At 42.7% G+C, this 18586-nt stretch overlaps 2 protein-coding genes across 2 annotated transcripts in view; one reads left to right on the top strand and one right to left on the bottom strand.

Annotated features, from left to right (window-relative positions):
• TMPRSS13 (transmembrane serine protease 13) overlaps window positions 1-13290 on the bottom strand; it is a 103813-nt gene extending 90523 nt beyond the window's left edge. Inside the window, exon 1 of the mRNA XM_030220433.1 lies at window positions 13175-13290. Coding sequence (XP_030076293.1) covers window positions 13175-13210 — 36 coding nt within the window. The 5' untranslated portion in view covers window positions 13211-13290. The remainder of the gene's footprint in view (window positions 1-13174) is intronic.
• IL10RA (interleukin 10 receptor subunit alpha) lies at window positions 1636-17858 on the top strand. Its single transcript, XM_030220432.1, has 7 exons — window positions 1636-1713; window positions 5401-5524; window positions 11683-11855; window positions 12392-12561; window positions 12943-13090; window positions 14603-14727; window positions 16437-17858. The coding sequence occupies exons 1-7, from the start codon at window positions 1653-1655 to the stop codon at window positions 17457-17459; spliced, it is 1824 nt and encodes a 607-aa protein (XP_030076292.1). The 5' UTR covers window positions 1636-1652; the 3' UTR covers window positions 17460-17858.
• Window positions 17859-18586: the final 728 nt, after the last annotated feature.

The following is an 18586-nucleotide window of genomic DNA, read 5'->3' on the forward strand; positions in this document are numbered from 1 at the left end:
ACTAGCGAAACACAGCTTGTGTTGAGAACTGAGTTGGAATAGAGTGAACAGATGAGTGGAGGAGTGGCCTAGTGGTTAGGGTGGTGGACTTTGGTCCTGGGGAACTGAGGAACTGAGTTCAATTCCTGGCACAGGCAGCTCCTTGTGACTCTGGGCAAGTCACTTAACCCTCTATTGCCTGCCGCATTGAGCCTGCCATGAGTGGGAAAGCGCGGGATACAAATGTAACAAAAAAAAAATCCAATGAGAAGATATCTGTATATAGAGTTGTCACAGGCACAACACCACACGTATTAGTTACTCCGGAGGGACAACCACAACATAACCAACAAGAAGGAAGACCAGCCCTAAGATAAGTGCACTAGCTAATAAGATGGTACAAATGAAAAGAAATTTGGGTGTTGGTGTCTGAGGATCTGAAAGTGAAGAGACAAGGCGATGGCCGTGGCCAGAAGGATGCTAGGCTGCATAGAGAGGGGTATAACCAGCAGAAGAAAGGAGGTGTTGATGCCCCTCTACAAGTCGTTGGTGAGGCCCTACTTGGAGTATTGTGTTCTGTTTTGGAGGCCGTATCTAGCTAAGGATGTAAAAAGACTAGAAGCGGTGCAAAGAAAAGCTACGAAAATGGTTTGGGATTTATGTTGCAAACCGTACAAGGAGAGACTTGCCGACCTGAACATGTATACCTTGGAGGAAAGGAGAAACAGGGGTGATATGATACAGACGTTCAAATATTTGAAAGGTATTAATCCGCAAACAAACCTTTTCTGGATATGGGAAGGTGGTAGAACTAGAGGACATGAATTGAGGTTGAAGGGGGGCAGACTCAGGAGTAATGTCAGGAAGTATTTCTTCATGGAGAGGGTGGTGTATACGTGGAATGCCCTCCCGCGGGAGGTAGTAGAGATGAAAATGGTAATGGAATTCAACCATGCGTGGGATAAACACAAAGGAATCCTGTTTAGAAGAAATGGATCCACGGAATCTTAGCAGAGATTGGGTGGTGACGCTGGTAATTGGGAAGCAAAACCGGTGCTGGGGCTGGGCAGACTTCTACAGTCTACGCCCTGATCGTGACTGGATGGGAATGGGCTTGAGTGTAAATTTTAAGGGGCTTCGACGTTAGCTTCAGAACTTTTAGTGGAAGAAGAGTGCTGGGCAGACTTCTATGGTCTGTGCCCTGAGAAAGGCAAAGACAAATGAAACTCGGGTATACATATAAAGTATCACATACCATGTAAAATGAGTTTATCTTGTTGGGCAGACTGGATTAGGGTTACCATATGACTCCAGAAAAAAGGAGGACAGATTGAGCCAGTCTGGGTTTTACGTCTATTTCTTTCAATGGAAGCAAAACCTAGACTGGATCAATGTGTTCTCCTTTTCTGGAGCCATATGTTAACCCTAGACTGGATGGACCGTACAGGACTTTATGTGCCGTCACTTACTATGTTACTGTGTTAGTAATGCATTGCTGATATACTTATACATCTCACACAGTGAAAAGGGAAGTGTATAATTGACAAGGAAGTGACTTGTACCCGCCCCCTCCTGCCTACAGAAAGCTGAACCCAGAGGCAGAAAAATCAATCAAAACTCTGGAGGAGTCTGTCAGTACTGTTAGTGCCACGGATCATGCCGGCATCTCCAGAATGGCAAGAAGTGTCCTCTCAACACTGGCAGCTGGCATTCTGCTGACATTCTGCTTACAAGGTAAGACTTCAGGAGTCCAAACCATTCCTAGCAGTCAAGGGAGCACAGGACAAGTACACAGGATCTTTAGCTGCAGGACGCAAGAAGAAAGTCTGTCTGTGGTATGACAGTAGTTAGGGACAGTAAACTAAGAGGGGGAAACTGGCTTGTGTTATTCATTATATTAAATTTGAGTTGCTGTGCTCAGTGTCTTTAGGAAGGATTCAATCAGAAACACCCGGTACTCCCATAACAGGCTCTATGCAGGTTCCAGTGCAGGCTGTGGGATTATTTTGAAGGGTTGACCCTGAATCTGGGCTATTGTCTTGCTAGGGTGATATAGTAGTAATAAATGTGATTATTCTGTGAGGGATGGCGCATCCCTCTATGCTAGCGTCACTACTGACATAGTAGCGAGATTTCAGGTCAGTCAAGATTCACCTTAGACCCATCATAAATATTTGAATACCTTCATGTTTCAAATTCAAGTTTCAGGTTTAGTATTTGATTTACTGCCCTTTAGGGACCTTTGAGAGCGGTTTAAAATAATAACATTCTGAAAAAGAGAGGCAATACAATAAATGATAGGAAAGTAGATAGGTAGCCTAGCAAAGTTATTTGACACCGATTCCTCTTGGTAAGGACTAACTAGGGAGGATCATGTCAGAACTAGTAGTGTAATTCAGTAAAACTAAGTATCCTAATTAGATTGTAAGCTCTGTTGAGCAGGGACTGTCTCTTCATGTTCAAGTGTACAGCGCTGCGTACGTCTAATAGCGCTATAGAAATGATAAGTAGTAGTATGTTAGTCTCAGCCAGAGATATTCTCAGCCTCTACCCTCTCCTACCCCTATGGATGTCAGGTGTTCTCTCTTCCTCTGGGGGCATTCCTCGTCTCCTTCCTTCCGCCCCCATAGATGACACATCTTCTCTTACCCAGAGTGAATATTACAAGTTCTCTTTTATTCCGTAGTGAGGTCAGACCCAGAAGTTGCTCTCCCCCCCCCCCTTTCTGTCTGCCTTTACAGTACTCTTAGTGTTGTTACATTTTCATATTTGCTTTATTAGTTCCTGATTTTGAGAAATGCCGCCAAGGACGTCAAAGGTCTCATTACTGCATTTTTTAAAAACTTGGCTCACACTTTTTCAGTGGTAGCTCAAGGCAAGTGAGATCGAGGTGCAATACTTTTTCCCTGTCTCCAAAAGGCTTTCAGTTTAAGGGTCCGACAGTCAAAAAAAAAATGCTAAGCCTCCTAAATTTGTCCCCTATTTTCAGCCAAATTCAGGGCCCTGTTTACTAAGCCACGCTATAGGCATACTAGCGTTTTTAGCCTGTGCTAAAAATTAGTGTGCCCTAACACTGGAGACATCCATAGGAATATATGGGTGTCTCTAGCATTTAGCGCACACTAAAAATGCTAGCGCATCTTAGCAGCAGCGTAGCAAGGGTGGGGCAGTGGGGGCGATCCGCCCCAGGTACACACTGCTGGAGGGGTGCAGCGAGCAGCTGCATGCCTGTCGGCTCCGCTGTTTCCATGCTCCTTCTGCCCAGGAACAGGAAAGGGCAGAGGGAGCAGGGAGCCAGCGGAGCCGAGAGCCACGTGGCTGCTCCCAGCAGCCAAGAATGCACCCCGGGGGGGGGGGGGGGTGCGCATCAGGCGATCAGCCCCAGGTGGCAGCCGACCTAGGATCGTCACTGCATCTTAGTAAACAGGGCCCTTACGAGTATGAATTTTTTTTGTTACATTTGTACCCCGCGCTTTCCCACTCATGGCAGGCTCAATGCGGCTTACATATACAGGTACTTATTTGTACCTGGGGCAATGGAGGGTTAAGTGACTTGCCCAGAGTCACAAGGAGCTGCCCGTGCCTGAAGTGGGAATCGAACTCAGTTCCCCAGTTCCCCACCAGAGTCCACCACCCTAACCACTAGGCCACTCCTCCACTCATTTTCTGTTGAAAATTAATCTTAATTTAGGAGCTTAGAAGTTATGCTGATAAATGTAAGCCTGCCATTCGTTTGCCTAGATTTATGAACCTAATGCTGAATATCAGTGACACAGTAGCATAGTAACATAGTAGATGACGACAGAGAAAGACAGACCATTCAGTCTGCCCAGCAATATAAGCTGATTACATATGGTATGTGATACTTTATTTATCTTTGCCATTTTTAGAGCATAGACCGTAGAAGTCTGCCCAACACTGTCCTTCTTCTAAAATTTCTGAAGCTTACATCGAAGCCCCTGAACAGCTCCACTCCATCCCATCCAAATCTATTCAGCTACGATCAGGGCACAGACCTTAGTAGTCTGCCCAGTGCCTGCCTTGTTCTCCAGCTTCTGAAGCTGAATCTTTCTAACCACCATCAGAGCACAGACCGTAGAAGTCTATCCAGTACTGGCTTTGCTTCCCAGTTACCGGTTTTGCTTTATGATCTCCACTAAACTTCTTTGGAAACAAGTGCTAAGTTCCTAGTTATTTCTCCCAGCCCTAAATCCACCTGTTACCACCCATTTTTTATGCTTCTAAATTTAAGAGTTTAGTGAACATTTGAATAAAAATTTGTGGCCTTGACTGTAGTAAATTTTCAGACAGGCCAATTTATGGGCATAAATCCTTTGCATATTGGGCCTAAGGCCCCTTTCACGAAGCTGTGGCAAAAGGGGGCCGGCGCTGGTGTCAGAGCATGGTTTACATGTGCGTTGAGGCCCCCCATTTACCACAGCTGGTAAAAGAGAAGTCTCTCCATCCTGCAGGAAATGGCCATGTGACAAGTAAAGCACTTGCCATGCAGCAATTTCGGGGGTACACTCTGGCGCTACAAATATTCATTTTGTAGCGCCGGAAATGATGGCGTGCTAGGGGTGGGAAGTACTGCCGGGCTGCTGTGGTAGCCCAGCGGTACTTCCTTGTTAGCAAGCAGTAAGCCTGCGATGGGTTTACCGCCACTTAGTAAAAGGAGCCCTAAATTTGTACCTGAAGCAACGGAGAGGGACGTGACTTGATCAGTGGGAGTGGTGGGCTTTGAACTCCAGGTTTCCCTGATTTTCAGCCTTCTGCTCTAACTATTAGGCCACTCATTCTTCATTGAGGGGATCTTTTACTAAAGGGTTGATGCCACACGCCAATCCGGAACTACCGCAGGAGCCCAGTGGTAGTTCCCACCCCCAGTAAGCGCCATTTCTGGTGCTATAAAAATATTTTCTATTTTTTTTTTAGCACCAGTGCTTACCCGGTGGTAATCAGGCAGTGCCGTTTGCTGCCCATTTACTGCCTGGGACCCACCTCAATGGGTGGCGGTAAGTACTCCCCCTCCCTGAAATGGCCGCACAGCAAGTGGTTCACTTACCGCATGGCCACTTCTTTTTGAGAACAAAAGATGAACTTTTACCCGCTGCAGTAAAAGGGGGCCTCAGCGCACATCAAAACACATGCTGATGCTTGCACAGGCCCCCCTTTTACCGCAGCTTAGTAAAAGGACCCCTAAAAGACTTACCATAACATAGCAGGTGATGACAGAAAACCACCAACTGACCCATGCAATTTGCCCAGTTATTCTTGCAATAGAATGTTCCTTCTCTATACCAAGATAGAGAAGAAGGGCCTTAAAGCAGGTTTGTTGTAGAGAGAAAGCCTCCTTTTAGTTAGGTATTGCTGGCCCACCTCCAAAAGACTAAAGGTATATCTGCAATTTGTAATCTGCAGGGGAAAGTCTGCCTCCTCCTACTCAGGTGCGGTTTAAAACCAATGACTTTTATCATCACATCCTGACTTGGGAGCCGGGACGGAATAGCACTGGAAAGGCGTGGTATCAAGTGGAGTACATGCGGTGAGTCCTGAGGTTTTGTGGTGAGGATTCCACATGTAGGGTAGGGGTGTGAGGGGGTGGCGCTTTGGCATGTCCTCACTGACTAGATTGACCCCTATGCAGAGGACTCTCAGCAGTTTTACACTTTTTATCTGAGGGATCATGTTTGTCATGGCTGTAGTTTCTAAAGCTTTGTACTCTATCTCCTGCAAGGATAACATAATACTTTATTTACTTGCATTTGGGGGGGGGGGGGGGGGAGAATGCTCAAAGCGTGGCACAACCAGAACCAGAAACCACCCAAAATAAAGATACTTAAAAATAAAACTACATACCATTTAAAATAAATACAAATAAAATAACAATAAATAACTCATAAATCAAATCTCATCATAAACTTAAACCAAACCTTAAAGGAAACAGGATTGAAAGATAAGTGAAATAGTATATATTCAGATCAGTTATATAAATAAAAAGCCACATCTTTGCAGACTTAGGAACAGCTCTTAATATTTCCGATGGCCTTCCTTGGGAAAGGAGCTCCACAGACATTCTACAAAACTCAAAAACAGTCAATTGTGCAGGGTAAACCCAGGGACCCCAAAAACAAGAGCAATACCTGTGTAATCCATAGCACAAAATACATCAGAACATAGTCTAATGATAGGGGAAAGGAGCTGAATTGCTGATATGCTGTTAGAAATATGTAACCTATCATTAAAATCATCCGTAGAACCTGAAGATTGGAGGGTGGCCAATGTAACGCTGATTTTTAAAAAGGATTCCAGGGGTGATCTGGGAAATTACAGACTGGTAAGCATGATGTCACTGCTGGGCAAAATAGTGGAAACTATTATAAAGCATAAAATTAGGGAACACATAAATAAACATGTTTTTATGGGATGGAGTCAGCATGGGTTTACCAAAGGGAAGTCTTACCTCACCATTTTGCTTCATTTCTTTGAAGGCATGAATATGTGGATGAAGGTAAGCCAGTTGATATGATAGTGTATCTAGATTTTCAGAAAGCGTTTGACTCCTGAGAAAATTAAAGAGTCATGGGATAGGAGGCAATGTTCTGGTGTACATTAGAAATTGGTTAATGGACAGAAAATAGAGGGTAGGGTTAAATGGTAATTTTTCTCAATGTAGGAGGGTGAACAGTGGAGTGCCATAGGGCTCAGTATTGGGACCGGTGCTATTTAACGTATTTATAAATGATATGGAAATCAGAACGACAAGTGAGGTGATTAAAGTTGCAGATGATACAAAACTATTCAAGGTTGTTAAAACACAGGCAGACTGTGAAAAATTGCCGGAAGACCTTAGGAAATTGGAAGACTGGGCATTCAAATGGAAGATGAAATTTAATGTGGACAAATGCAAAGTGATGCACATTGGAAAGAATAATCCAAGAAGAAAAACTGCAAAAGCGGAAGACTGAGGTCCACTACGTATAAGGGTTCACGCGAAGAGGAGTAGTGCGATCAGCAAGGCTCTTCCAAAAAAACACCAGGAAGACAGATATATGTTGGAGAAAACTATATTCTTTATTCTTGTAATACCCGGCACCATGTTTTGGCTAAGTGCCTGCCTCAGGGGTCTATAATAAACAAAACAATAAATATATTAAATGTAAACATATATTGAAAAGAAGATAAAAAGATATGGTATGTATACATAAATATAAATATATAAAAGGAGTATTGGTGGAACTGATGTGACACTTATAATATAAAACAGAGGGCATTTGTAACATACCACTACATCTTTAAAATGTAACAAAGAATTTAAAAACACGTACAGTGATTAATAAAGAAAGTGATAAAGGAGTAATACACCAACAGGCTCATTTTCGAAAGAGGACGCCCATCTTTCAACACAAATCGAAAGATGGGCGTCCTTCTCCCAGGGTCGTCCAAATCGGTATAATCAAAAGCTGATTTTGGACGTCCCCAACTGCTTTCCGTCGCAGGGATGGCAAAAGTTCAAGGGGGCGTATCGGAGGTGTAGTGAAGCCGGGACTTGGGCGTGCCTAACACTAGGATGTCCTCGACTCATAATGGAAAAAAAAGGGCGTCCCTGACGAGCACTTGGACGACTTTACCTGGTCCTGTTTTTCTTATGACCAAGGTACAAAAAGGTGGCCGAAATGACCAGATGACCACCGGAGAGAATTGGGGATGACCTCCCCTTACTGCCCCAGTGGTCACTAACCCCCTCCCACCCTCAAAAAACATCTTTCAAAATATTTTTTGCCAGCCTCAGATGTCATACTCAGGTCCATCACAGCAGTATGCAGGTACCTTCAGGCAGGTGGGCCCAGGCCCATACCCCTCCCTACCTGTTACGTTTGTGGAGGAAACAGAGAGCCATCCAAAACCCACCAGAAACCCACTGTACCCACATCTAGGTGCCCCCCTAAACCCATAAGGGCTATGGTAGTGGTGTACAGTTGTGGGTAGTGGGTTTTGGGGGGGGGGGGGTTGGGGGGCTCAGCAGACAAGGTAAGGGAGCTATGTTCCTGGGAGCATTTTATGAAGTCCACTGCCCCCTAGGGTGCCCGGCTGGTGTCCTGGCATGTGAGGGGGACCAGTGCACTACAAATGCTCCCATGACCAAAGGGCTTGCATTTGGTTGTTTCTGAGATGGGCATCCTTGGTTTCCATTATCGCCGAAAATCAGAAACGACCAAGTCTAGGGACGACCATCTCTAAGGACGACCTAAATTTCCAGATTTGGGCGTCCACGACCGTATTATTGAAACGAAATATGGACGTCCATCTTGTTTCGTTAATACAGGTTTCCATGCCCCTCCATCAGGACGTTTTGCGAGGACGTCCTCAACAAAACTTGGGCGTCCCTTTCGATTATGCCCCTCCAAGTGTATGGAAAACTAAAAATTAAAAAACAAAAGATAAAAAAAGGAAGATAAAAGAGGGGAGGTTAAAGGGACACACCTCTGTATGATAAGTTGAAGTATATGCGCTTGAAAATCTAAAACACTTGCTGCCTGTAAATGAAAGCTTAAAATGAAAAAAGTGAAAAAAGTTTGTGAGAACCATATAATAGGCAAACAAGGGTGTGCTGGAAAGACAGTGAGACAAGAAAAGAAAACTAGGCGTGCTATATGTGAAAAGGGAGTAATCTATAGACAAAATTGATGACAAAATCAATTCAAAATACCGGCAGCAGATCAAAAGGCCTTGGAAACAAATGTAGGAGAATAGCAGCAGGTCTTATGTTAGTAGAGGAGAATACCAGAGAGTGAATACAGAAGACAAAAAGTGAACAGTAAATGCCGAATATCAGAAACTGCCATAAAAAGGAAAACGGAACGTACCTTTAAAAAGACGTGACGTGCTGGTCGCACTACTCCTCTTCACGTGATAGAATAATCCGATGCTAGGGTCAACCACCCAAGAAAAATATCTAGGTGTCATTGTAGATAATATGCTGAAATCTTCTGCTCAGTGTGCGGTGACAGCCAAAAAAGCAAACAGGAAGCTAGGAATTATTAGGAAAGGGATGGTGAATAAAACCAAAAATACTATAATGCCTCTGTATTGCTCCATGGTGCAACCTCAACTTGAGTATTGCGTTCAGTTCTGGTTGCTGTATCTCAAACAAGATATAGCAGAATTAGAAAAGAAGAGTGACCAATATGATAAAGGGGATAGAACTCTCATATGAGGAGAGGCTAAAGAGGTTAGAGGTCTTCAGCTTGGAAAAGAGATGGATGAGGGGAAACATGATTGAGGTCTACAAAATCCTGAGTGGTGTAGAACGAGTAAAAATGAATCAATGTTTTTACTCATTCCAAAAGTGCAAAGACTAGGAGACACTCAAGGAAGTTACAAGGAAATATTTTTAAAACAAATAGGGGGGCATATTTTTCAACTTAACGAATAGTTAAGCTCTGGGACTTTTTGCCAAAGGATGTAGTAACAACGGCTAACGTATGCAGATTTAAAAAAAAAAGTTTGGACAAGTTCCTGGAGGAAAAGTCCATAGACAGCTATTGAGACAGACATGGAGAAGCTACGTCTTGCCCTGGGATCATTAACATGGAATGTTGCCACAGTTTGAGTCAGTTACTTTAGACGGCGTTTGCCATGGTTTAAGTCTTTATTCAGCAACAGTTCAAAATCCCCAGAAGCAGGTCTTTTGATCGAAATGCTGTATTCCATATGAGCGTCAGCGTCAGAAGCAAGAACTCTTTAGCCAGCACTGAGCTGCTAATGCAGCTTATGTAGTCACTTATTTTCCTATTCTCTTTAATAGTAGTTGTTGGTTGGAACTCTAATGAGGTTTTTTGCTTAACTGTCACATATGAAGTATCTCTAGAAGTTACTTGTGTATATTGATTTTTTTTATCCAAAACATTTATTTGAACTTGTAATATATTTACAATGAAAGATGTAAATACAAAGTTAATACCTAATTTAGAGGTTTTGGTCTCTGGAGGCAAATGATGTCTCCAGGTCCTTTTTCCTCTTTTTTTAGTGGTATGTCATAGTGTTCTTTGGGTTTCTGCCAGGTACTTGTGACCTGGCTTGGCCACTGTTGGAAACAGATGGACCATTGGTCTGATCCAGTACAGCTATTCATATGTTCATTTATGCATGTAGAGTCACTCCTCTAACCACCCCTTGCTCCCACCTAGGGTTACCATCAAGCTCATTTTCAAAGCACTTAGCCTCCCAAAGTTCCATAGAAGCCTATGGAACTTAGCCTCCCAAAGTGCTTTGAAAATATGCCTCCATATGTCCGGATTTACCCGGACATGTCCTCTTTTTGAGGACATGTCCGGGCAACCGGGCGGGTTTTGCCAATCTGCCTGTTTGTCCGGATTTCTGGACAAACGGGGCAGGCTGGTGGGCTGGCCATCCTATAGGATGGCCTACCCGCCAGCCTGCCCGTTTGTCCAGAAATCCGGACAAACGGGCAGATTGCTAGCCTCCCCTCCCCTTACTTACTACTGCTCTGGTGGTCTAGTGACCTCTTCCGCCTTCGGGGCAGGAAAGAGCCCCCTCTTTCCTGCCCAGACCGCTGCCCTGCATGCATCCTTCCTGTTCCTGATCTCGGCTGCCGATTCAAAATGGCTGACGAGAGTTGAAGTGACCTTGCACTCTCAGCAGCCATTTTTAATTGGTGCCGAGATCAGGAACAGGAATGATGCATGCAGGGCAGTGCTCCGGGCAGGAAAGAGGGGGCTCTTTCCTGTCCCGAAGAGGTCACCAGACCACCAGGGCAATAGTAAGGTAAGGTGAGGGGGAGTGACGGGGTGTGTGACAGGGGGGAAGAGAAAATGTGACAGGGGGCGGATCGAGGGCGTGAAAGGGGGTGGGGCGGGTGTGAAAGGGGGCATGGTGGGGCGGGGCATATGTCCTCCTTTTTGGGGACAAAATATGGTAACCCTACTCCTACCACATCCCTTTTCTCAGTTCCAAGTGAAAAGGATACCTCTCTGTTTGAAAAACAGATCATGCAGTGCATATACCAATGCCAATAGAGGGTGGGTCCTTTGAGCTCCATACCCCAAGAATCACTTTTTGGCCAAAAAAACATGCTTTCTTTACAAACGGTTTAACTAGTATTCCCTTGGGGAGTCTTTTACTAAAGATTAGCACATGTTATCTGTGGCAGGGTCCATAGGAATTAAATAGGTCCTATGACAGATAACTGCTGCCCCCCCCCCCCCCCCATACTAAGTAAAGATACTAGTCTAATAGTGATAGTAAAGCTCTGAAAATATGACTCTTTAGATAATCTTTTGGATTGTTAATGGTATTATTTTATTGTAGTAGTAGCACTCCAGAATGATGTGGGGGTTTACATTTTTCCCCCCTATTGTGTCTTTGTTTTCTGTTGTTTAGCACTTTTTTTTTTGTTATTGATTGTTGAGCTATTGTCAATACTCCTCCTTTTGTGTTGTGTTGTTTTTAGCGTTTGTTTTATTGTTTTTGTTTGCATCTCAGAATGGATGTCTTTTTATATTGTAAACCACCTTGATATATTTGTTTGAAAGGCAGTAGATCAAATTTTACAAAATAAATAAAATCAGTGACTGAGCCGGGTCCGGTTTTCTAGGAATGAAGACACCTGGAAGTACTAATGCTGGAGGGCAGAGATTTGTACACAGATTAACAAATATTAATATTTCCTAATATCCACAGATATGGCAGCAATTGGGAGCTTACCAAACACTGTGCCAAGACTGTCAGCCTTTCATGCAACCTCACCACAGAGACGATGGATCCCAATCACAACTATTTTGGCAGAGTTCGGGCTGTTTTGGAAGACCAGGTCTCAGAATGGTCCAGGACCAGTCGTTTCTCTCCACAGGAAGGTATGAAGTAGACTTTTGCACCTCTGCCCCATCCCTGGTTAGGATCATAGCAGAAGGACATAGCGTCCGTAGAGGCACCTTCCTCCCACCCCAATTCATAGTAATGGTAGGATGCCTTGTTGCAGACCAAGACTCCCATACTGAGCACCATTTCATAAATTTGGTTTATGTGAATGGCTGAAACGCCAATGGGGCAAAGTGACCATTTGTGGGATAACGATGGAACACCTCTAGGTTAGAATCCACCCCCCCCCCCCCCCCCACACACACACACACACACATACTAAACAGAACGATACTGCAGCACTGCAGGCTGGTGAGTAGAGCCACTCTCCTCAGGATCAGAATGCAAACAGCGCACCACACATTCATGGGGACCCTGGTGCTACCTCAGTTATAGCCCTAGAAGATGATATGGTACCTGGAGGGGTGGGAAGACATTACTTCTCCTGTAGAAGGCTATAATGTTTATGTCAGGGCTGTGATATAAACATTTCTGAAACCCTTAGTCAATTTTTCTTGTGTATTTTTTCCAGTCATTTTACCGGCTCCACATTTAGCCTTGAATGTAGAAAGAAATACAGTTTATATCAAGGTGAAATCTCCCTCCTTGAGAAGACAGAATATCACAGTTGAATTCAACGATATCTTCAAATATAACATTATATACAAATTATATGTCAGGAGGGCATCAGATAACTTTACGGTAAGGATATTTCTTTTTATAAATGATACATGATCATGTCACATTCTGCCTCTCACACTGCAAGTGTGTGTGTGTGTACTTACACTCCGTCAGAGGATCAGTATGCTTCTGTGCGTACTCTGAGATGCTGTACACCATTCACACATTTCAGAAAATGTGCTTATTCAGTTGCTTCCAGCCAACGTCTGCTTATGAGCAGTTCAAAGGTGAATGCAAAGATTGCTATTGTGTATATCGCCATCCAAATGCCACAAAGAATAGTCTATATCCACAATAAGTTGCAGACACATGATCCATTTGCATTATAAGCAGGTTTAATGGCTAAGGAGGGGTCGGCTACCGAACAGAATAACATGCAAGTCACATCTCTGCTTTTTCTAGTTTGTGCAGGTGGTGGACCTCTTGCAGTCTGAGCTGTCTAACCTGGCCTGGGGTCAGCAGTACTGCATCGCTGTGTGTGCTGAGGTCAAAAGCAGGCCTAACCCTGGCATTCGCAGCAAGGAACACTGTGTATCTGTGCCAGAGGAAGGTAAGTTGTACAGGATATATATATATATATAGGCTGCCTCCAGTAGTTCACAGACTCCAAAAAGTAGGAAGGTGACTTACTTACCGATTTGATGCACGTGCTGAATGTCCGTTGTCCCATATTAAACTCAAGTCTTTTCAATGGTAGTTCTAAGGTGAATTACATTCAAGTACATTAGAGTATCCTCCTGCACCTTGCAGGTTTTATAATCTAATTTTGTACCTGAAGTAATGGAGGATTAAGTGACTTGCCCAAGATCACAATCAGCAGGAGCAGTGGAATTTGAACCTTGACTTTGCTTCTTCACAGCTCACTGCTCTAGTCAGCTGCCTACTCCTCCACTCTGTTTAGTATATTTATTCATTGCAGTTCCACGACTTATCTGAAAGGCTTTATGCCTATATCTAAAGGTAGAACATTTATTAATAACTATCAAATTATGCCAACTGGCTGTACCACACATCTTGTTCCCATCACATTTATTTAGTTAGTAGGATTTATTTACCGCCTTTTTGAAGGGCATTCACTCAAGGCGGTGTGTAGTAAGAATAGATCAAACATGAGCAATAGACAATTACAACAGTAAAAATATTCAAAAACAATACAAAGTATGGCATGGTATATCTGCTCTTGGTCCCTCAGCTATATGGTAAGCTACCTTGATTTGTATCTGAAAATGACAGATACAAATCAAGGTAAGGTACACACAAAAAGTAGCACATATGAGTTTAGTTTATCTTGTTGGGCAGACTGGATGGACCGTGCAGGTCTTTTTCTGCCATCATCTACTATGTTACAATGTTATTGTAGAAAATCTTTAGCATAATATCTATGTTAGCTGAATATTCTAATGCATGCTTATTAGGTGTATCATTAGTATTATGCTAACATTGTATTATATCTCTGGTAATTGAATTCCACTGCTGTTAAATGTGTATATTTTTGATACTGTTTCATGGTACTTCTATTATTAGGTTTCAATTTACTGTTTTCAAGTTTACCTCATTTATTGTATTTATGTTTATTCTTGGTTATTTTACTATTGTTATGCTGTTAATAAAATTGTTAACTTTTATGTTAAACTGTACCTGCTGAAAGCTGCCTTGGGTGAATCTCTTCATAAAGACAGTTAATAAATCCCAATAAATAATGTAATGCGTCCCTGTCTCCTATTCTATGTTCCACATAGGGAGGCAGCACACCTCAGAAAGGACGCACACAGGGCAAAGCTATTGGTTCATTTTCAATGTCTACCTTTTTTCTAAAACTTTTAATGCTTGTCGTTCATTTTTTTAAAAATTATTAAAATGAATGTATAACACATGCCAATCAACGTAACATACATTAATTCATAAGTTAATGTGTGTTAATTCAGTTCAGCAGGCACTACATTTTTAATGCACACTAACAACTCCACATCCCTAAGCTACAGGACTCCCTTGACAAAAGTTCTATGTTCTGCATTACACGTTACCCAGCTTTGTTTCTAACTCTCACCTGTTTCTCCCACAGAGAGAACAAGCAGCAATGTGATCATCATTCTTGCCTGCGTTTGCATCCTCACCATTATTATAAGTTTTGGAAAGATCTTCATTTGCTGGTACATTAACAGACCAGCAAGCACTCCAGAATCATTGGTATGTGATAGCATTAATTCAAAACTGGGGAGAAACAGATTGCATGCTCTCATGTTATGGGAGGAAAGGGTTGCAAAGAGTTCTCCAAAGGGGTGAAGGGCTTTCATAGCTACCTGGAACTGTTATTTGCATACTATCTCCCATAAAGCTAGAAGTGCTGAATATATTTAAGAGTGTTACATGAGTGGGTATTGTTATATAAAGGATTGTTTTGGGGTTCTTAGATTGGGTAGGGGAGGGAGGAATTGGAGTATTGGCTGTTATCTTTCCCAAGATGGCCTGGAGTTATAAGAGTCCAAACTCCTGCCATCTTAAAAATCTGACAAGGCAAAGGTATTGGTAGGGAAGGAGGGTGACTTTGAATATTTGATAACATTGAACAGATAATGGGGTAGAGGGGTGGGAGGTAATGAGAGGGTTATCGTATGTATAAAAAAGGATCATGTATTACAGGGTTATTATTGACAGATGTTCTTGCTCGTTGCTATGTAAATGCTTGATGCGTTTGCATAGGTTTCTTTTTCAGCTGTATGTTGTTAGGTTTTCTTTGATCCTGAATAAAAACTGTTACACTTTAAATCAAAACTGGGGGTAGGCACTCATGTGCCCTTCCACCTCAAAAACTAAGGGACTCCACAAAAGCAGAGGACCGGGTATCACTATGTCAGTAGAAACCAGCAAAAGGAGTAGTGTAATCAGCAGGGCTCTCCCACAAAGGAACAGAGACTGTTTCTTCTCTTTTTCCAAGGTCATGGTTTTTCTAACTCATTCTTTACCGGGAAGTTTTTGATTCTCTCTTTCTGCTTTGGTAAATGTGCAGCTCCCCTCTCTTTCAATTTTGAACAGTATGGAATAGATTTCTGTTTCTGTTTCTCCAATATTGCACTGCATACCGTATCTGGCTTCTCAGGGTTTCCATTTCAGTTTCTGCTGGTATTTTCTATTCCTACTTTGTGGTCACATATTCTGTATTTAGTAGGGGACTTTCAATATTCTGCAATGACATAAGATATTGTAGGAATTTCTAGCAGTCTAGCTCATTTTGTTTGTTTCCTATCAGAGAAACTGGCATTCTAGAACTTAAGTGAGGTATTTGCAGTGCTGCCTTTTCATAGGTAGGATAGTTGGCATTGTTGGAATTAGTGTTGTTAGTATGGCAGATGTGTTACATCAAATGAATATACTTTTTAATGTCACAAACAGCCCCCTAATGGAGTTTGTGTATTTGTGTTGCTTTTGCTAAGGTAGCACCAAAATATGAAAATTGTTCACTGTATAGTGATAAGAAAGGGAAAATGTCTCAGTTCTCAAGGGAGGCCTTCTTCCAACAAAGCAATCATTCATCAAAGTACAATCTACCCAACCAGGGACCTTTTGGTCTGAACTTAGTGTTGTGAATCTCACAAAGGGCTTGATTCCCTAAGACTTATCTCTCATTCTGTGACCTTGGGGGGGGGGGGGGGGGGGGTGAGGCACTTAGTGAATCAGACCCAAACATTTAGCAAAACAGCTCAGTTGCTACCTTATACATCACTGCCTTCTCACAAACGCAGCTGGTGTCTGGCAGTGGAACTGGTTTTGGACATCACTATTGATGAAAACTTAGGAATGATTTAGGGAGTGGTAAATTATATCCGACAGAATGTGTGGGCTAGGGGAAAGATTTACTGAGTTCCCTTCACCATGTTCTGTAACTTCATGTTTTTCAGAAGTCTTTCGCAACTCATAGCTCTCACTGGATTGAAGACCAGCAGTTACATGTTTGGGACTACAGCATATTGCAATGTTTGGATGATCTTACCCTGAAAAAGATGTTCATGGAGTTGAAGAGCAGATGTGGGAGCATGGACAGCGGTTTCTGTAGTGAGAAGCAAACTCTAGAGAATACCTGTTCCTGTTTCACACTTACCCATGATGATCCAGAACAAACACTGGAACCTGGAGCTCCACAGGCTTCTGAACATAGCTGCTCTAGTGCTGACAGTGGCATCTACCCAGGAGGAACACCCTTTGGATGGAGCCCACCCATGTCTGAGAACAAGGCATATCAGAAGCAGATTAAAGCCACTGAGAGCGACGATAGTGGCATAAGCATGGAAAGGGATTCTCCATGCTCAACACGACTTGCAGACAGAAGGGAGCAGCCCACCATAACATATGAAGATGACCTGCAGGGAAAGAGGGAACCTGGACTGGTGAATAGCACTGGTGAGTGCAATGAAACGAATGGAAGCCAGGGACACATTAATCATCAGGGATATAAGAAACAATCCAAGTACTGGAATGGATCCTTCCAAAGTCAAAATGGAAGCAGTAATGACAAACTTTTCAGCATAGATGTCACAGATTCAGCACAAAAAACATGCATCGAGGGAAAGTTGGACTGCTCTGTACTTGATCAAGCTAAAGGGTACCTAAAACAGACATCTCAAAAGTTGGGCTTGGTCCATTCAGATGTTACATCAGATCATGCTGATGGGACTTTCTTGAAGGACACAGGCATGATGGTATTCTCTGCTTCACTAGAACTTAGAAGTTGGGGCTTACATCATGAGAATCTAGTGACATCCACTGACCTGAAATACCACACAAACTGTAAAGTGACTTCAGATGTCACTGACCTCTTAATGCCTTTCCCACTCATCTCCAGTTTAAACTCAAATGACATATTCACTCTTGAAACGAACACTCTCTCTTTGGCAGACATGGAACTTGAAGATGGCCATGTATGACTGAGTCAAGGGGGAAAAATGTTTAAGGCAAAGAGCCTGCTTTGAACCCTCCCACAGTCACTAAGCGTAAGAAGAGATCAGTCCTAAGGGACTTCATTGGCACTTGCCTGTCTACAATGTTAAATGCTGACATGTTGTATATGTTGAGGAGAGGATTTTTTTTTTTTTTATTGTATTTTACTTTTTGCCATGCATGTAATTTGGGATTTTACTTGATTGTTCCAGAATTTAAAAAGGCATGGGATAAGCATGTGGGATCACTTAGGAACAGGTAGAATTGGGGGTTACAGAGGATGGGCAGACTGGATGGGTCATTTGGCCTTTATCTGCCATCATGTTTCTATGTAAGATAAAACCAAGCATTTTTCTCACTGGAGGAGGGTGAATAGTGTCATGCCACATGGATATCTGTACAGGATATCTATAAATGATCTGGAAATCAGGATGACAAGTGAGGTGATTAAATTTGCAGATCACACAAAACTATTCAAAGTTGTTAAAACACATGCGAATTGTGAAAATTTGCAGGAAGATCTTAGGAAACTGGAAGACTGGGCATCCAAATTGCAGATGAAATTTAATGTAGACAAATGCAAAGTGATACACATTGGGAAGAATAATTAAAATCACAGTTACCTGATGTTAGGGTCCATTTTAGGAATCAGCACTCAAGAAAAAGACATAGGTGTCATTGTAGACAATAAACTGAAATCTTCTGCCCAGTGTGTGGCGGCGGCAGCCAAAAAAAAAGCACACAGGATGCTAGGAATTATTAGGAGAGGGATGCAAAGTAAAACCAAAAATATTATAATGCCTCTGTATCGCTCCATGGTGTGACCTCACCTTAACTATTGTGTTCAGTTTTGGTCACCATATCTCAAAAAAGATATGGTGGAATTAAGAAAGGAGGTGGAACTGCTCCCATATGAGAAAAGGCTAAAGAGGTTAGGGCTCTTCAGCTTGGAAAAGAGATGGCTGAGGGGAGATATGATTGAGGGTCTACAAATTCCTGAGTGGTGTGGAGCGGATGGAGGAGAATTGATTTTTCACTCATTCAAAATGTACAAAGACCAGGGGACCCTCAATGAAATTGCATGGAAATACGTTTTAAAACAAATAGGAGGAAA

The sequence above is a fragment of the Microcaecilia unicolor genome, chromosome 12, assembly GCF_901765095.1.
Source record: "Microcaecilia unicolor chromosome 12, aMicUni1.1, whole genome shotgun sequence".
Classification (NCBI taxonomy): Eukaryota; Metazoa; Chordata; class Amphibia; order Gymnophiona; family Siphonopidae; genus Microcaecilia; species Microcaecilia unicolor.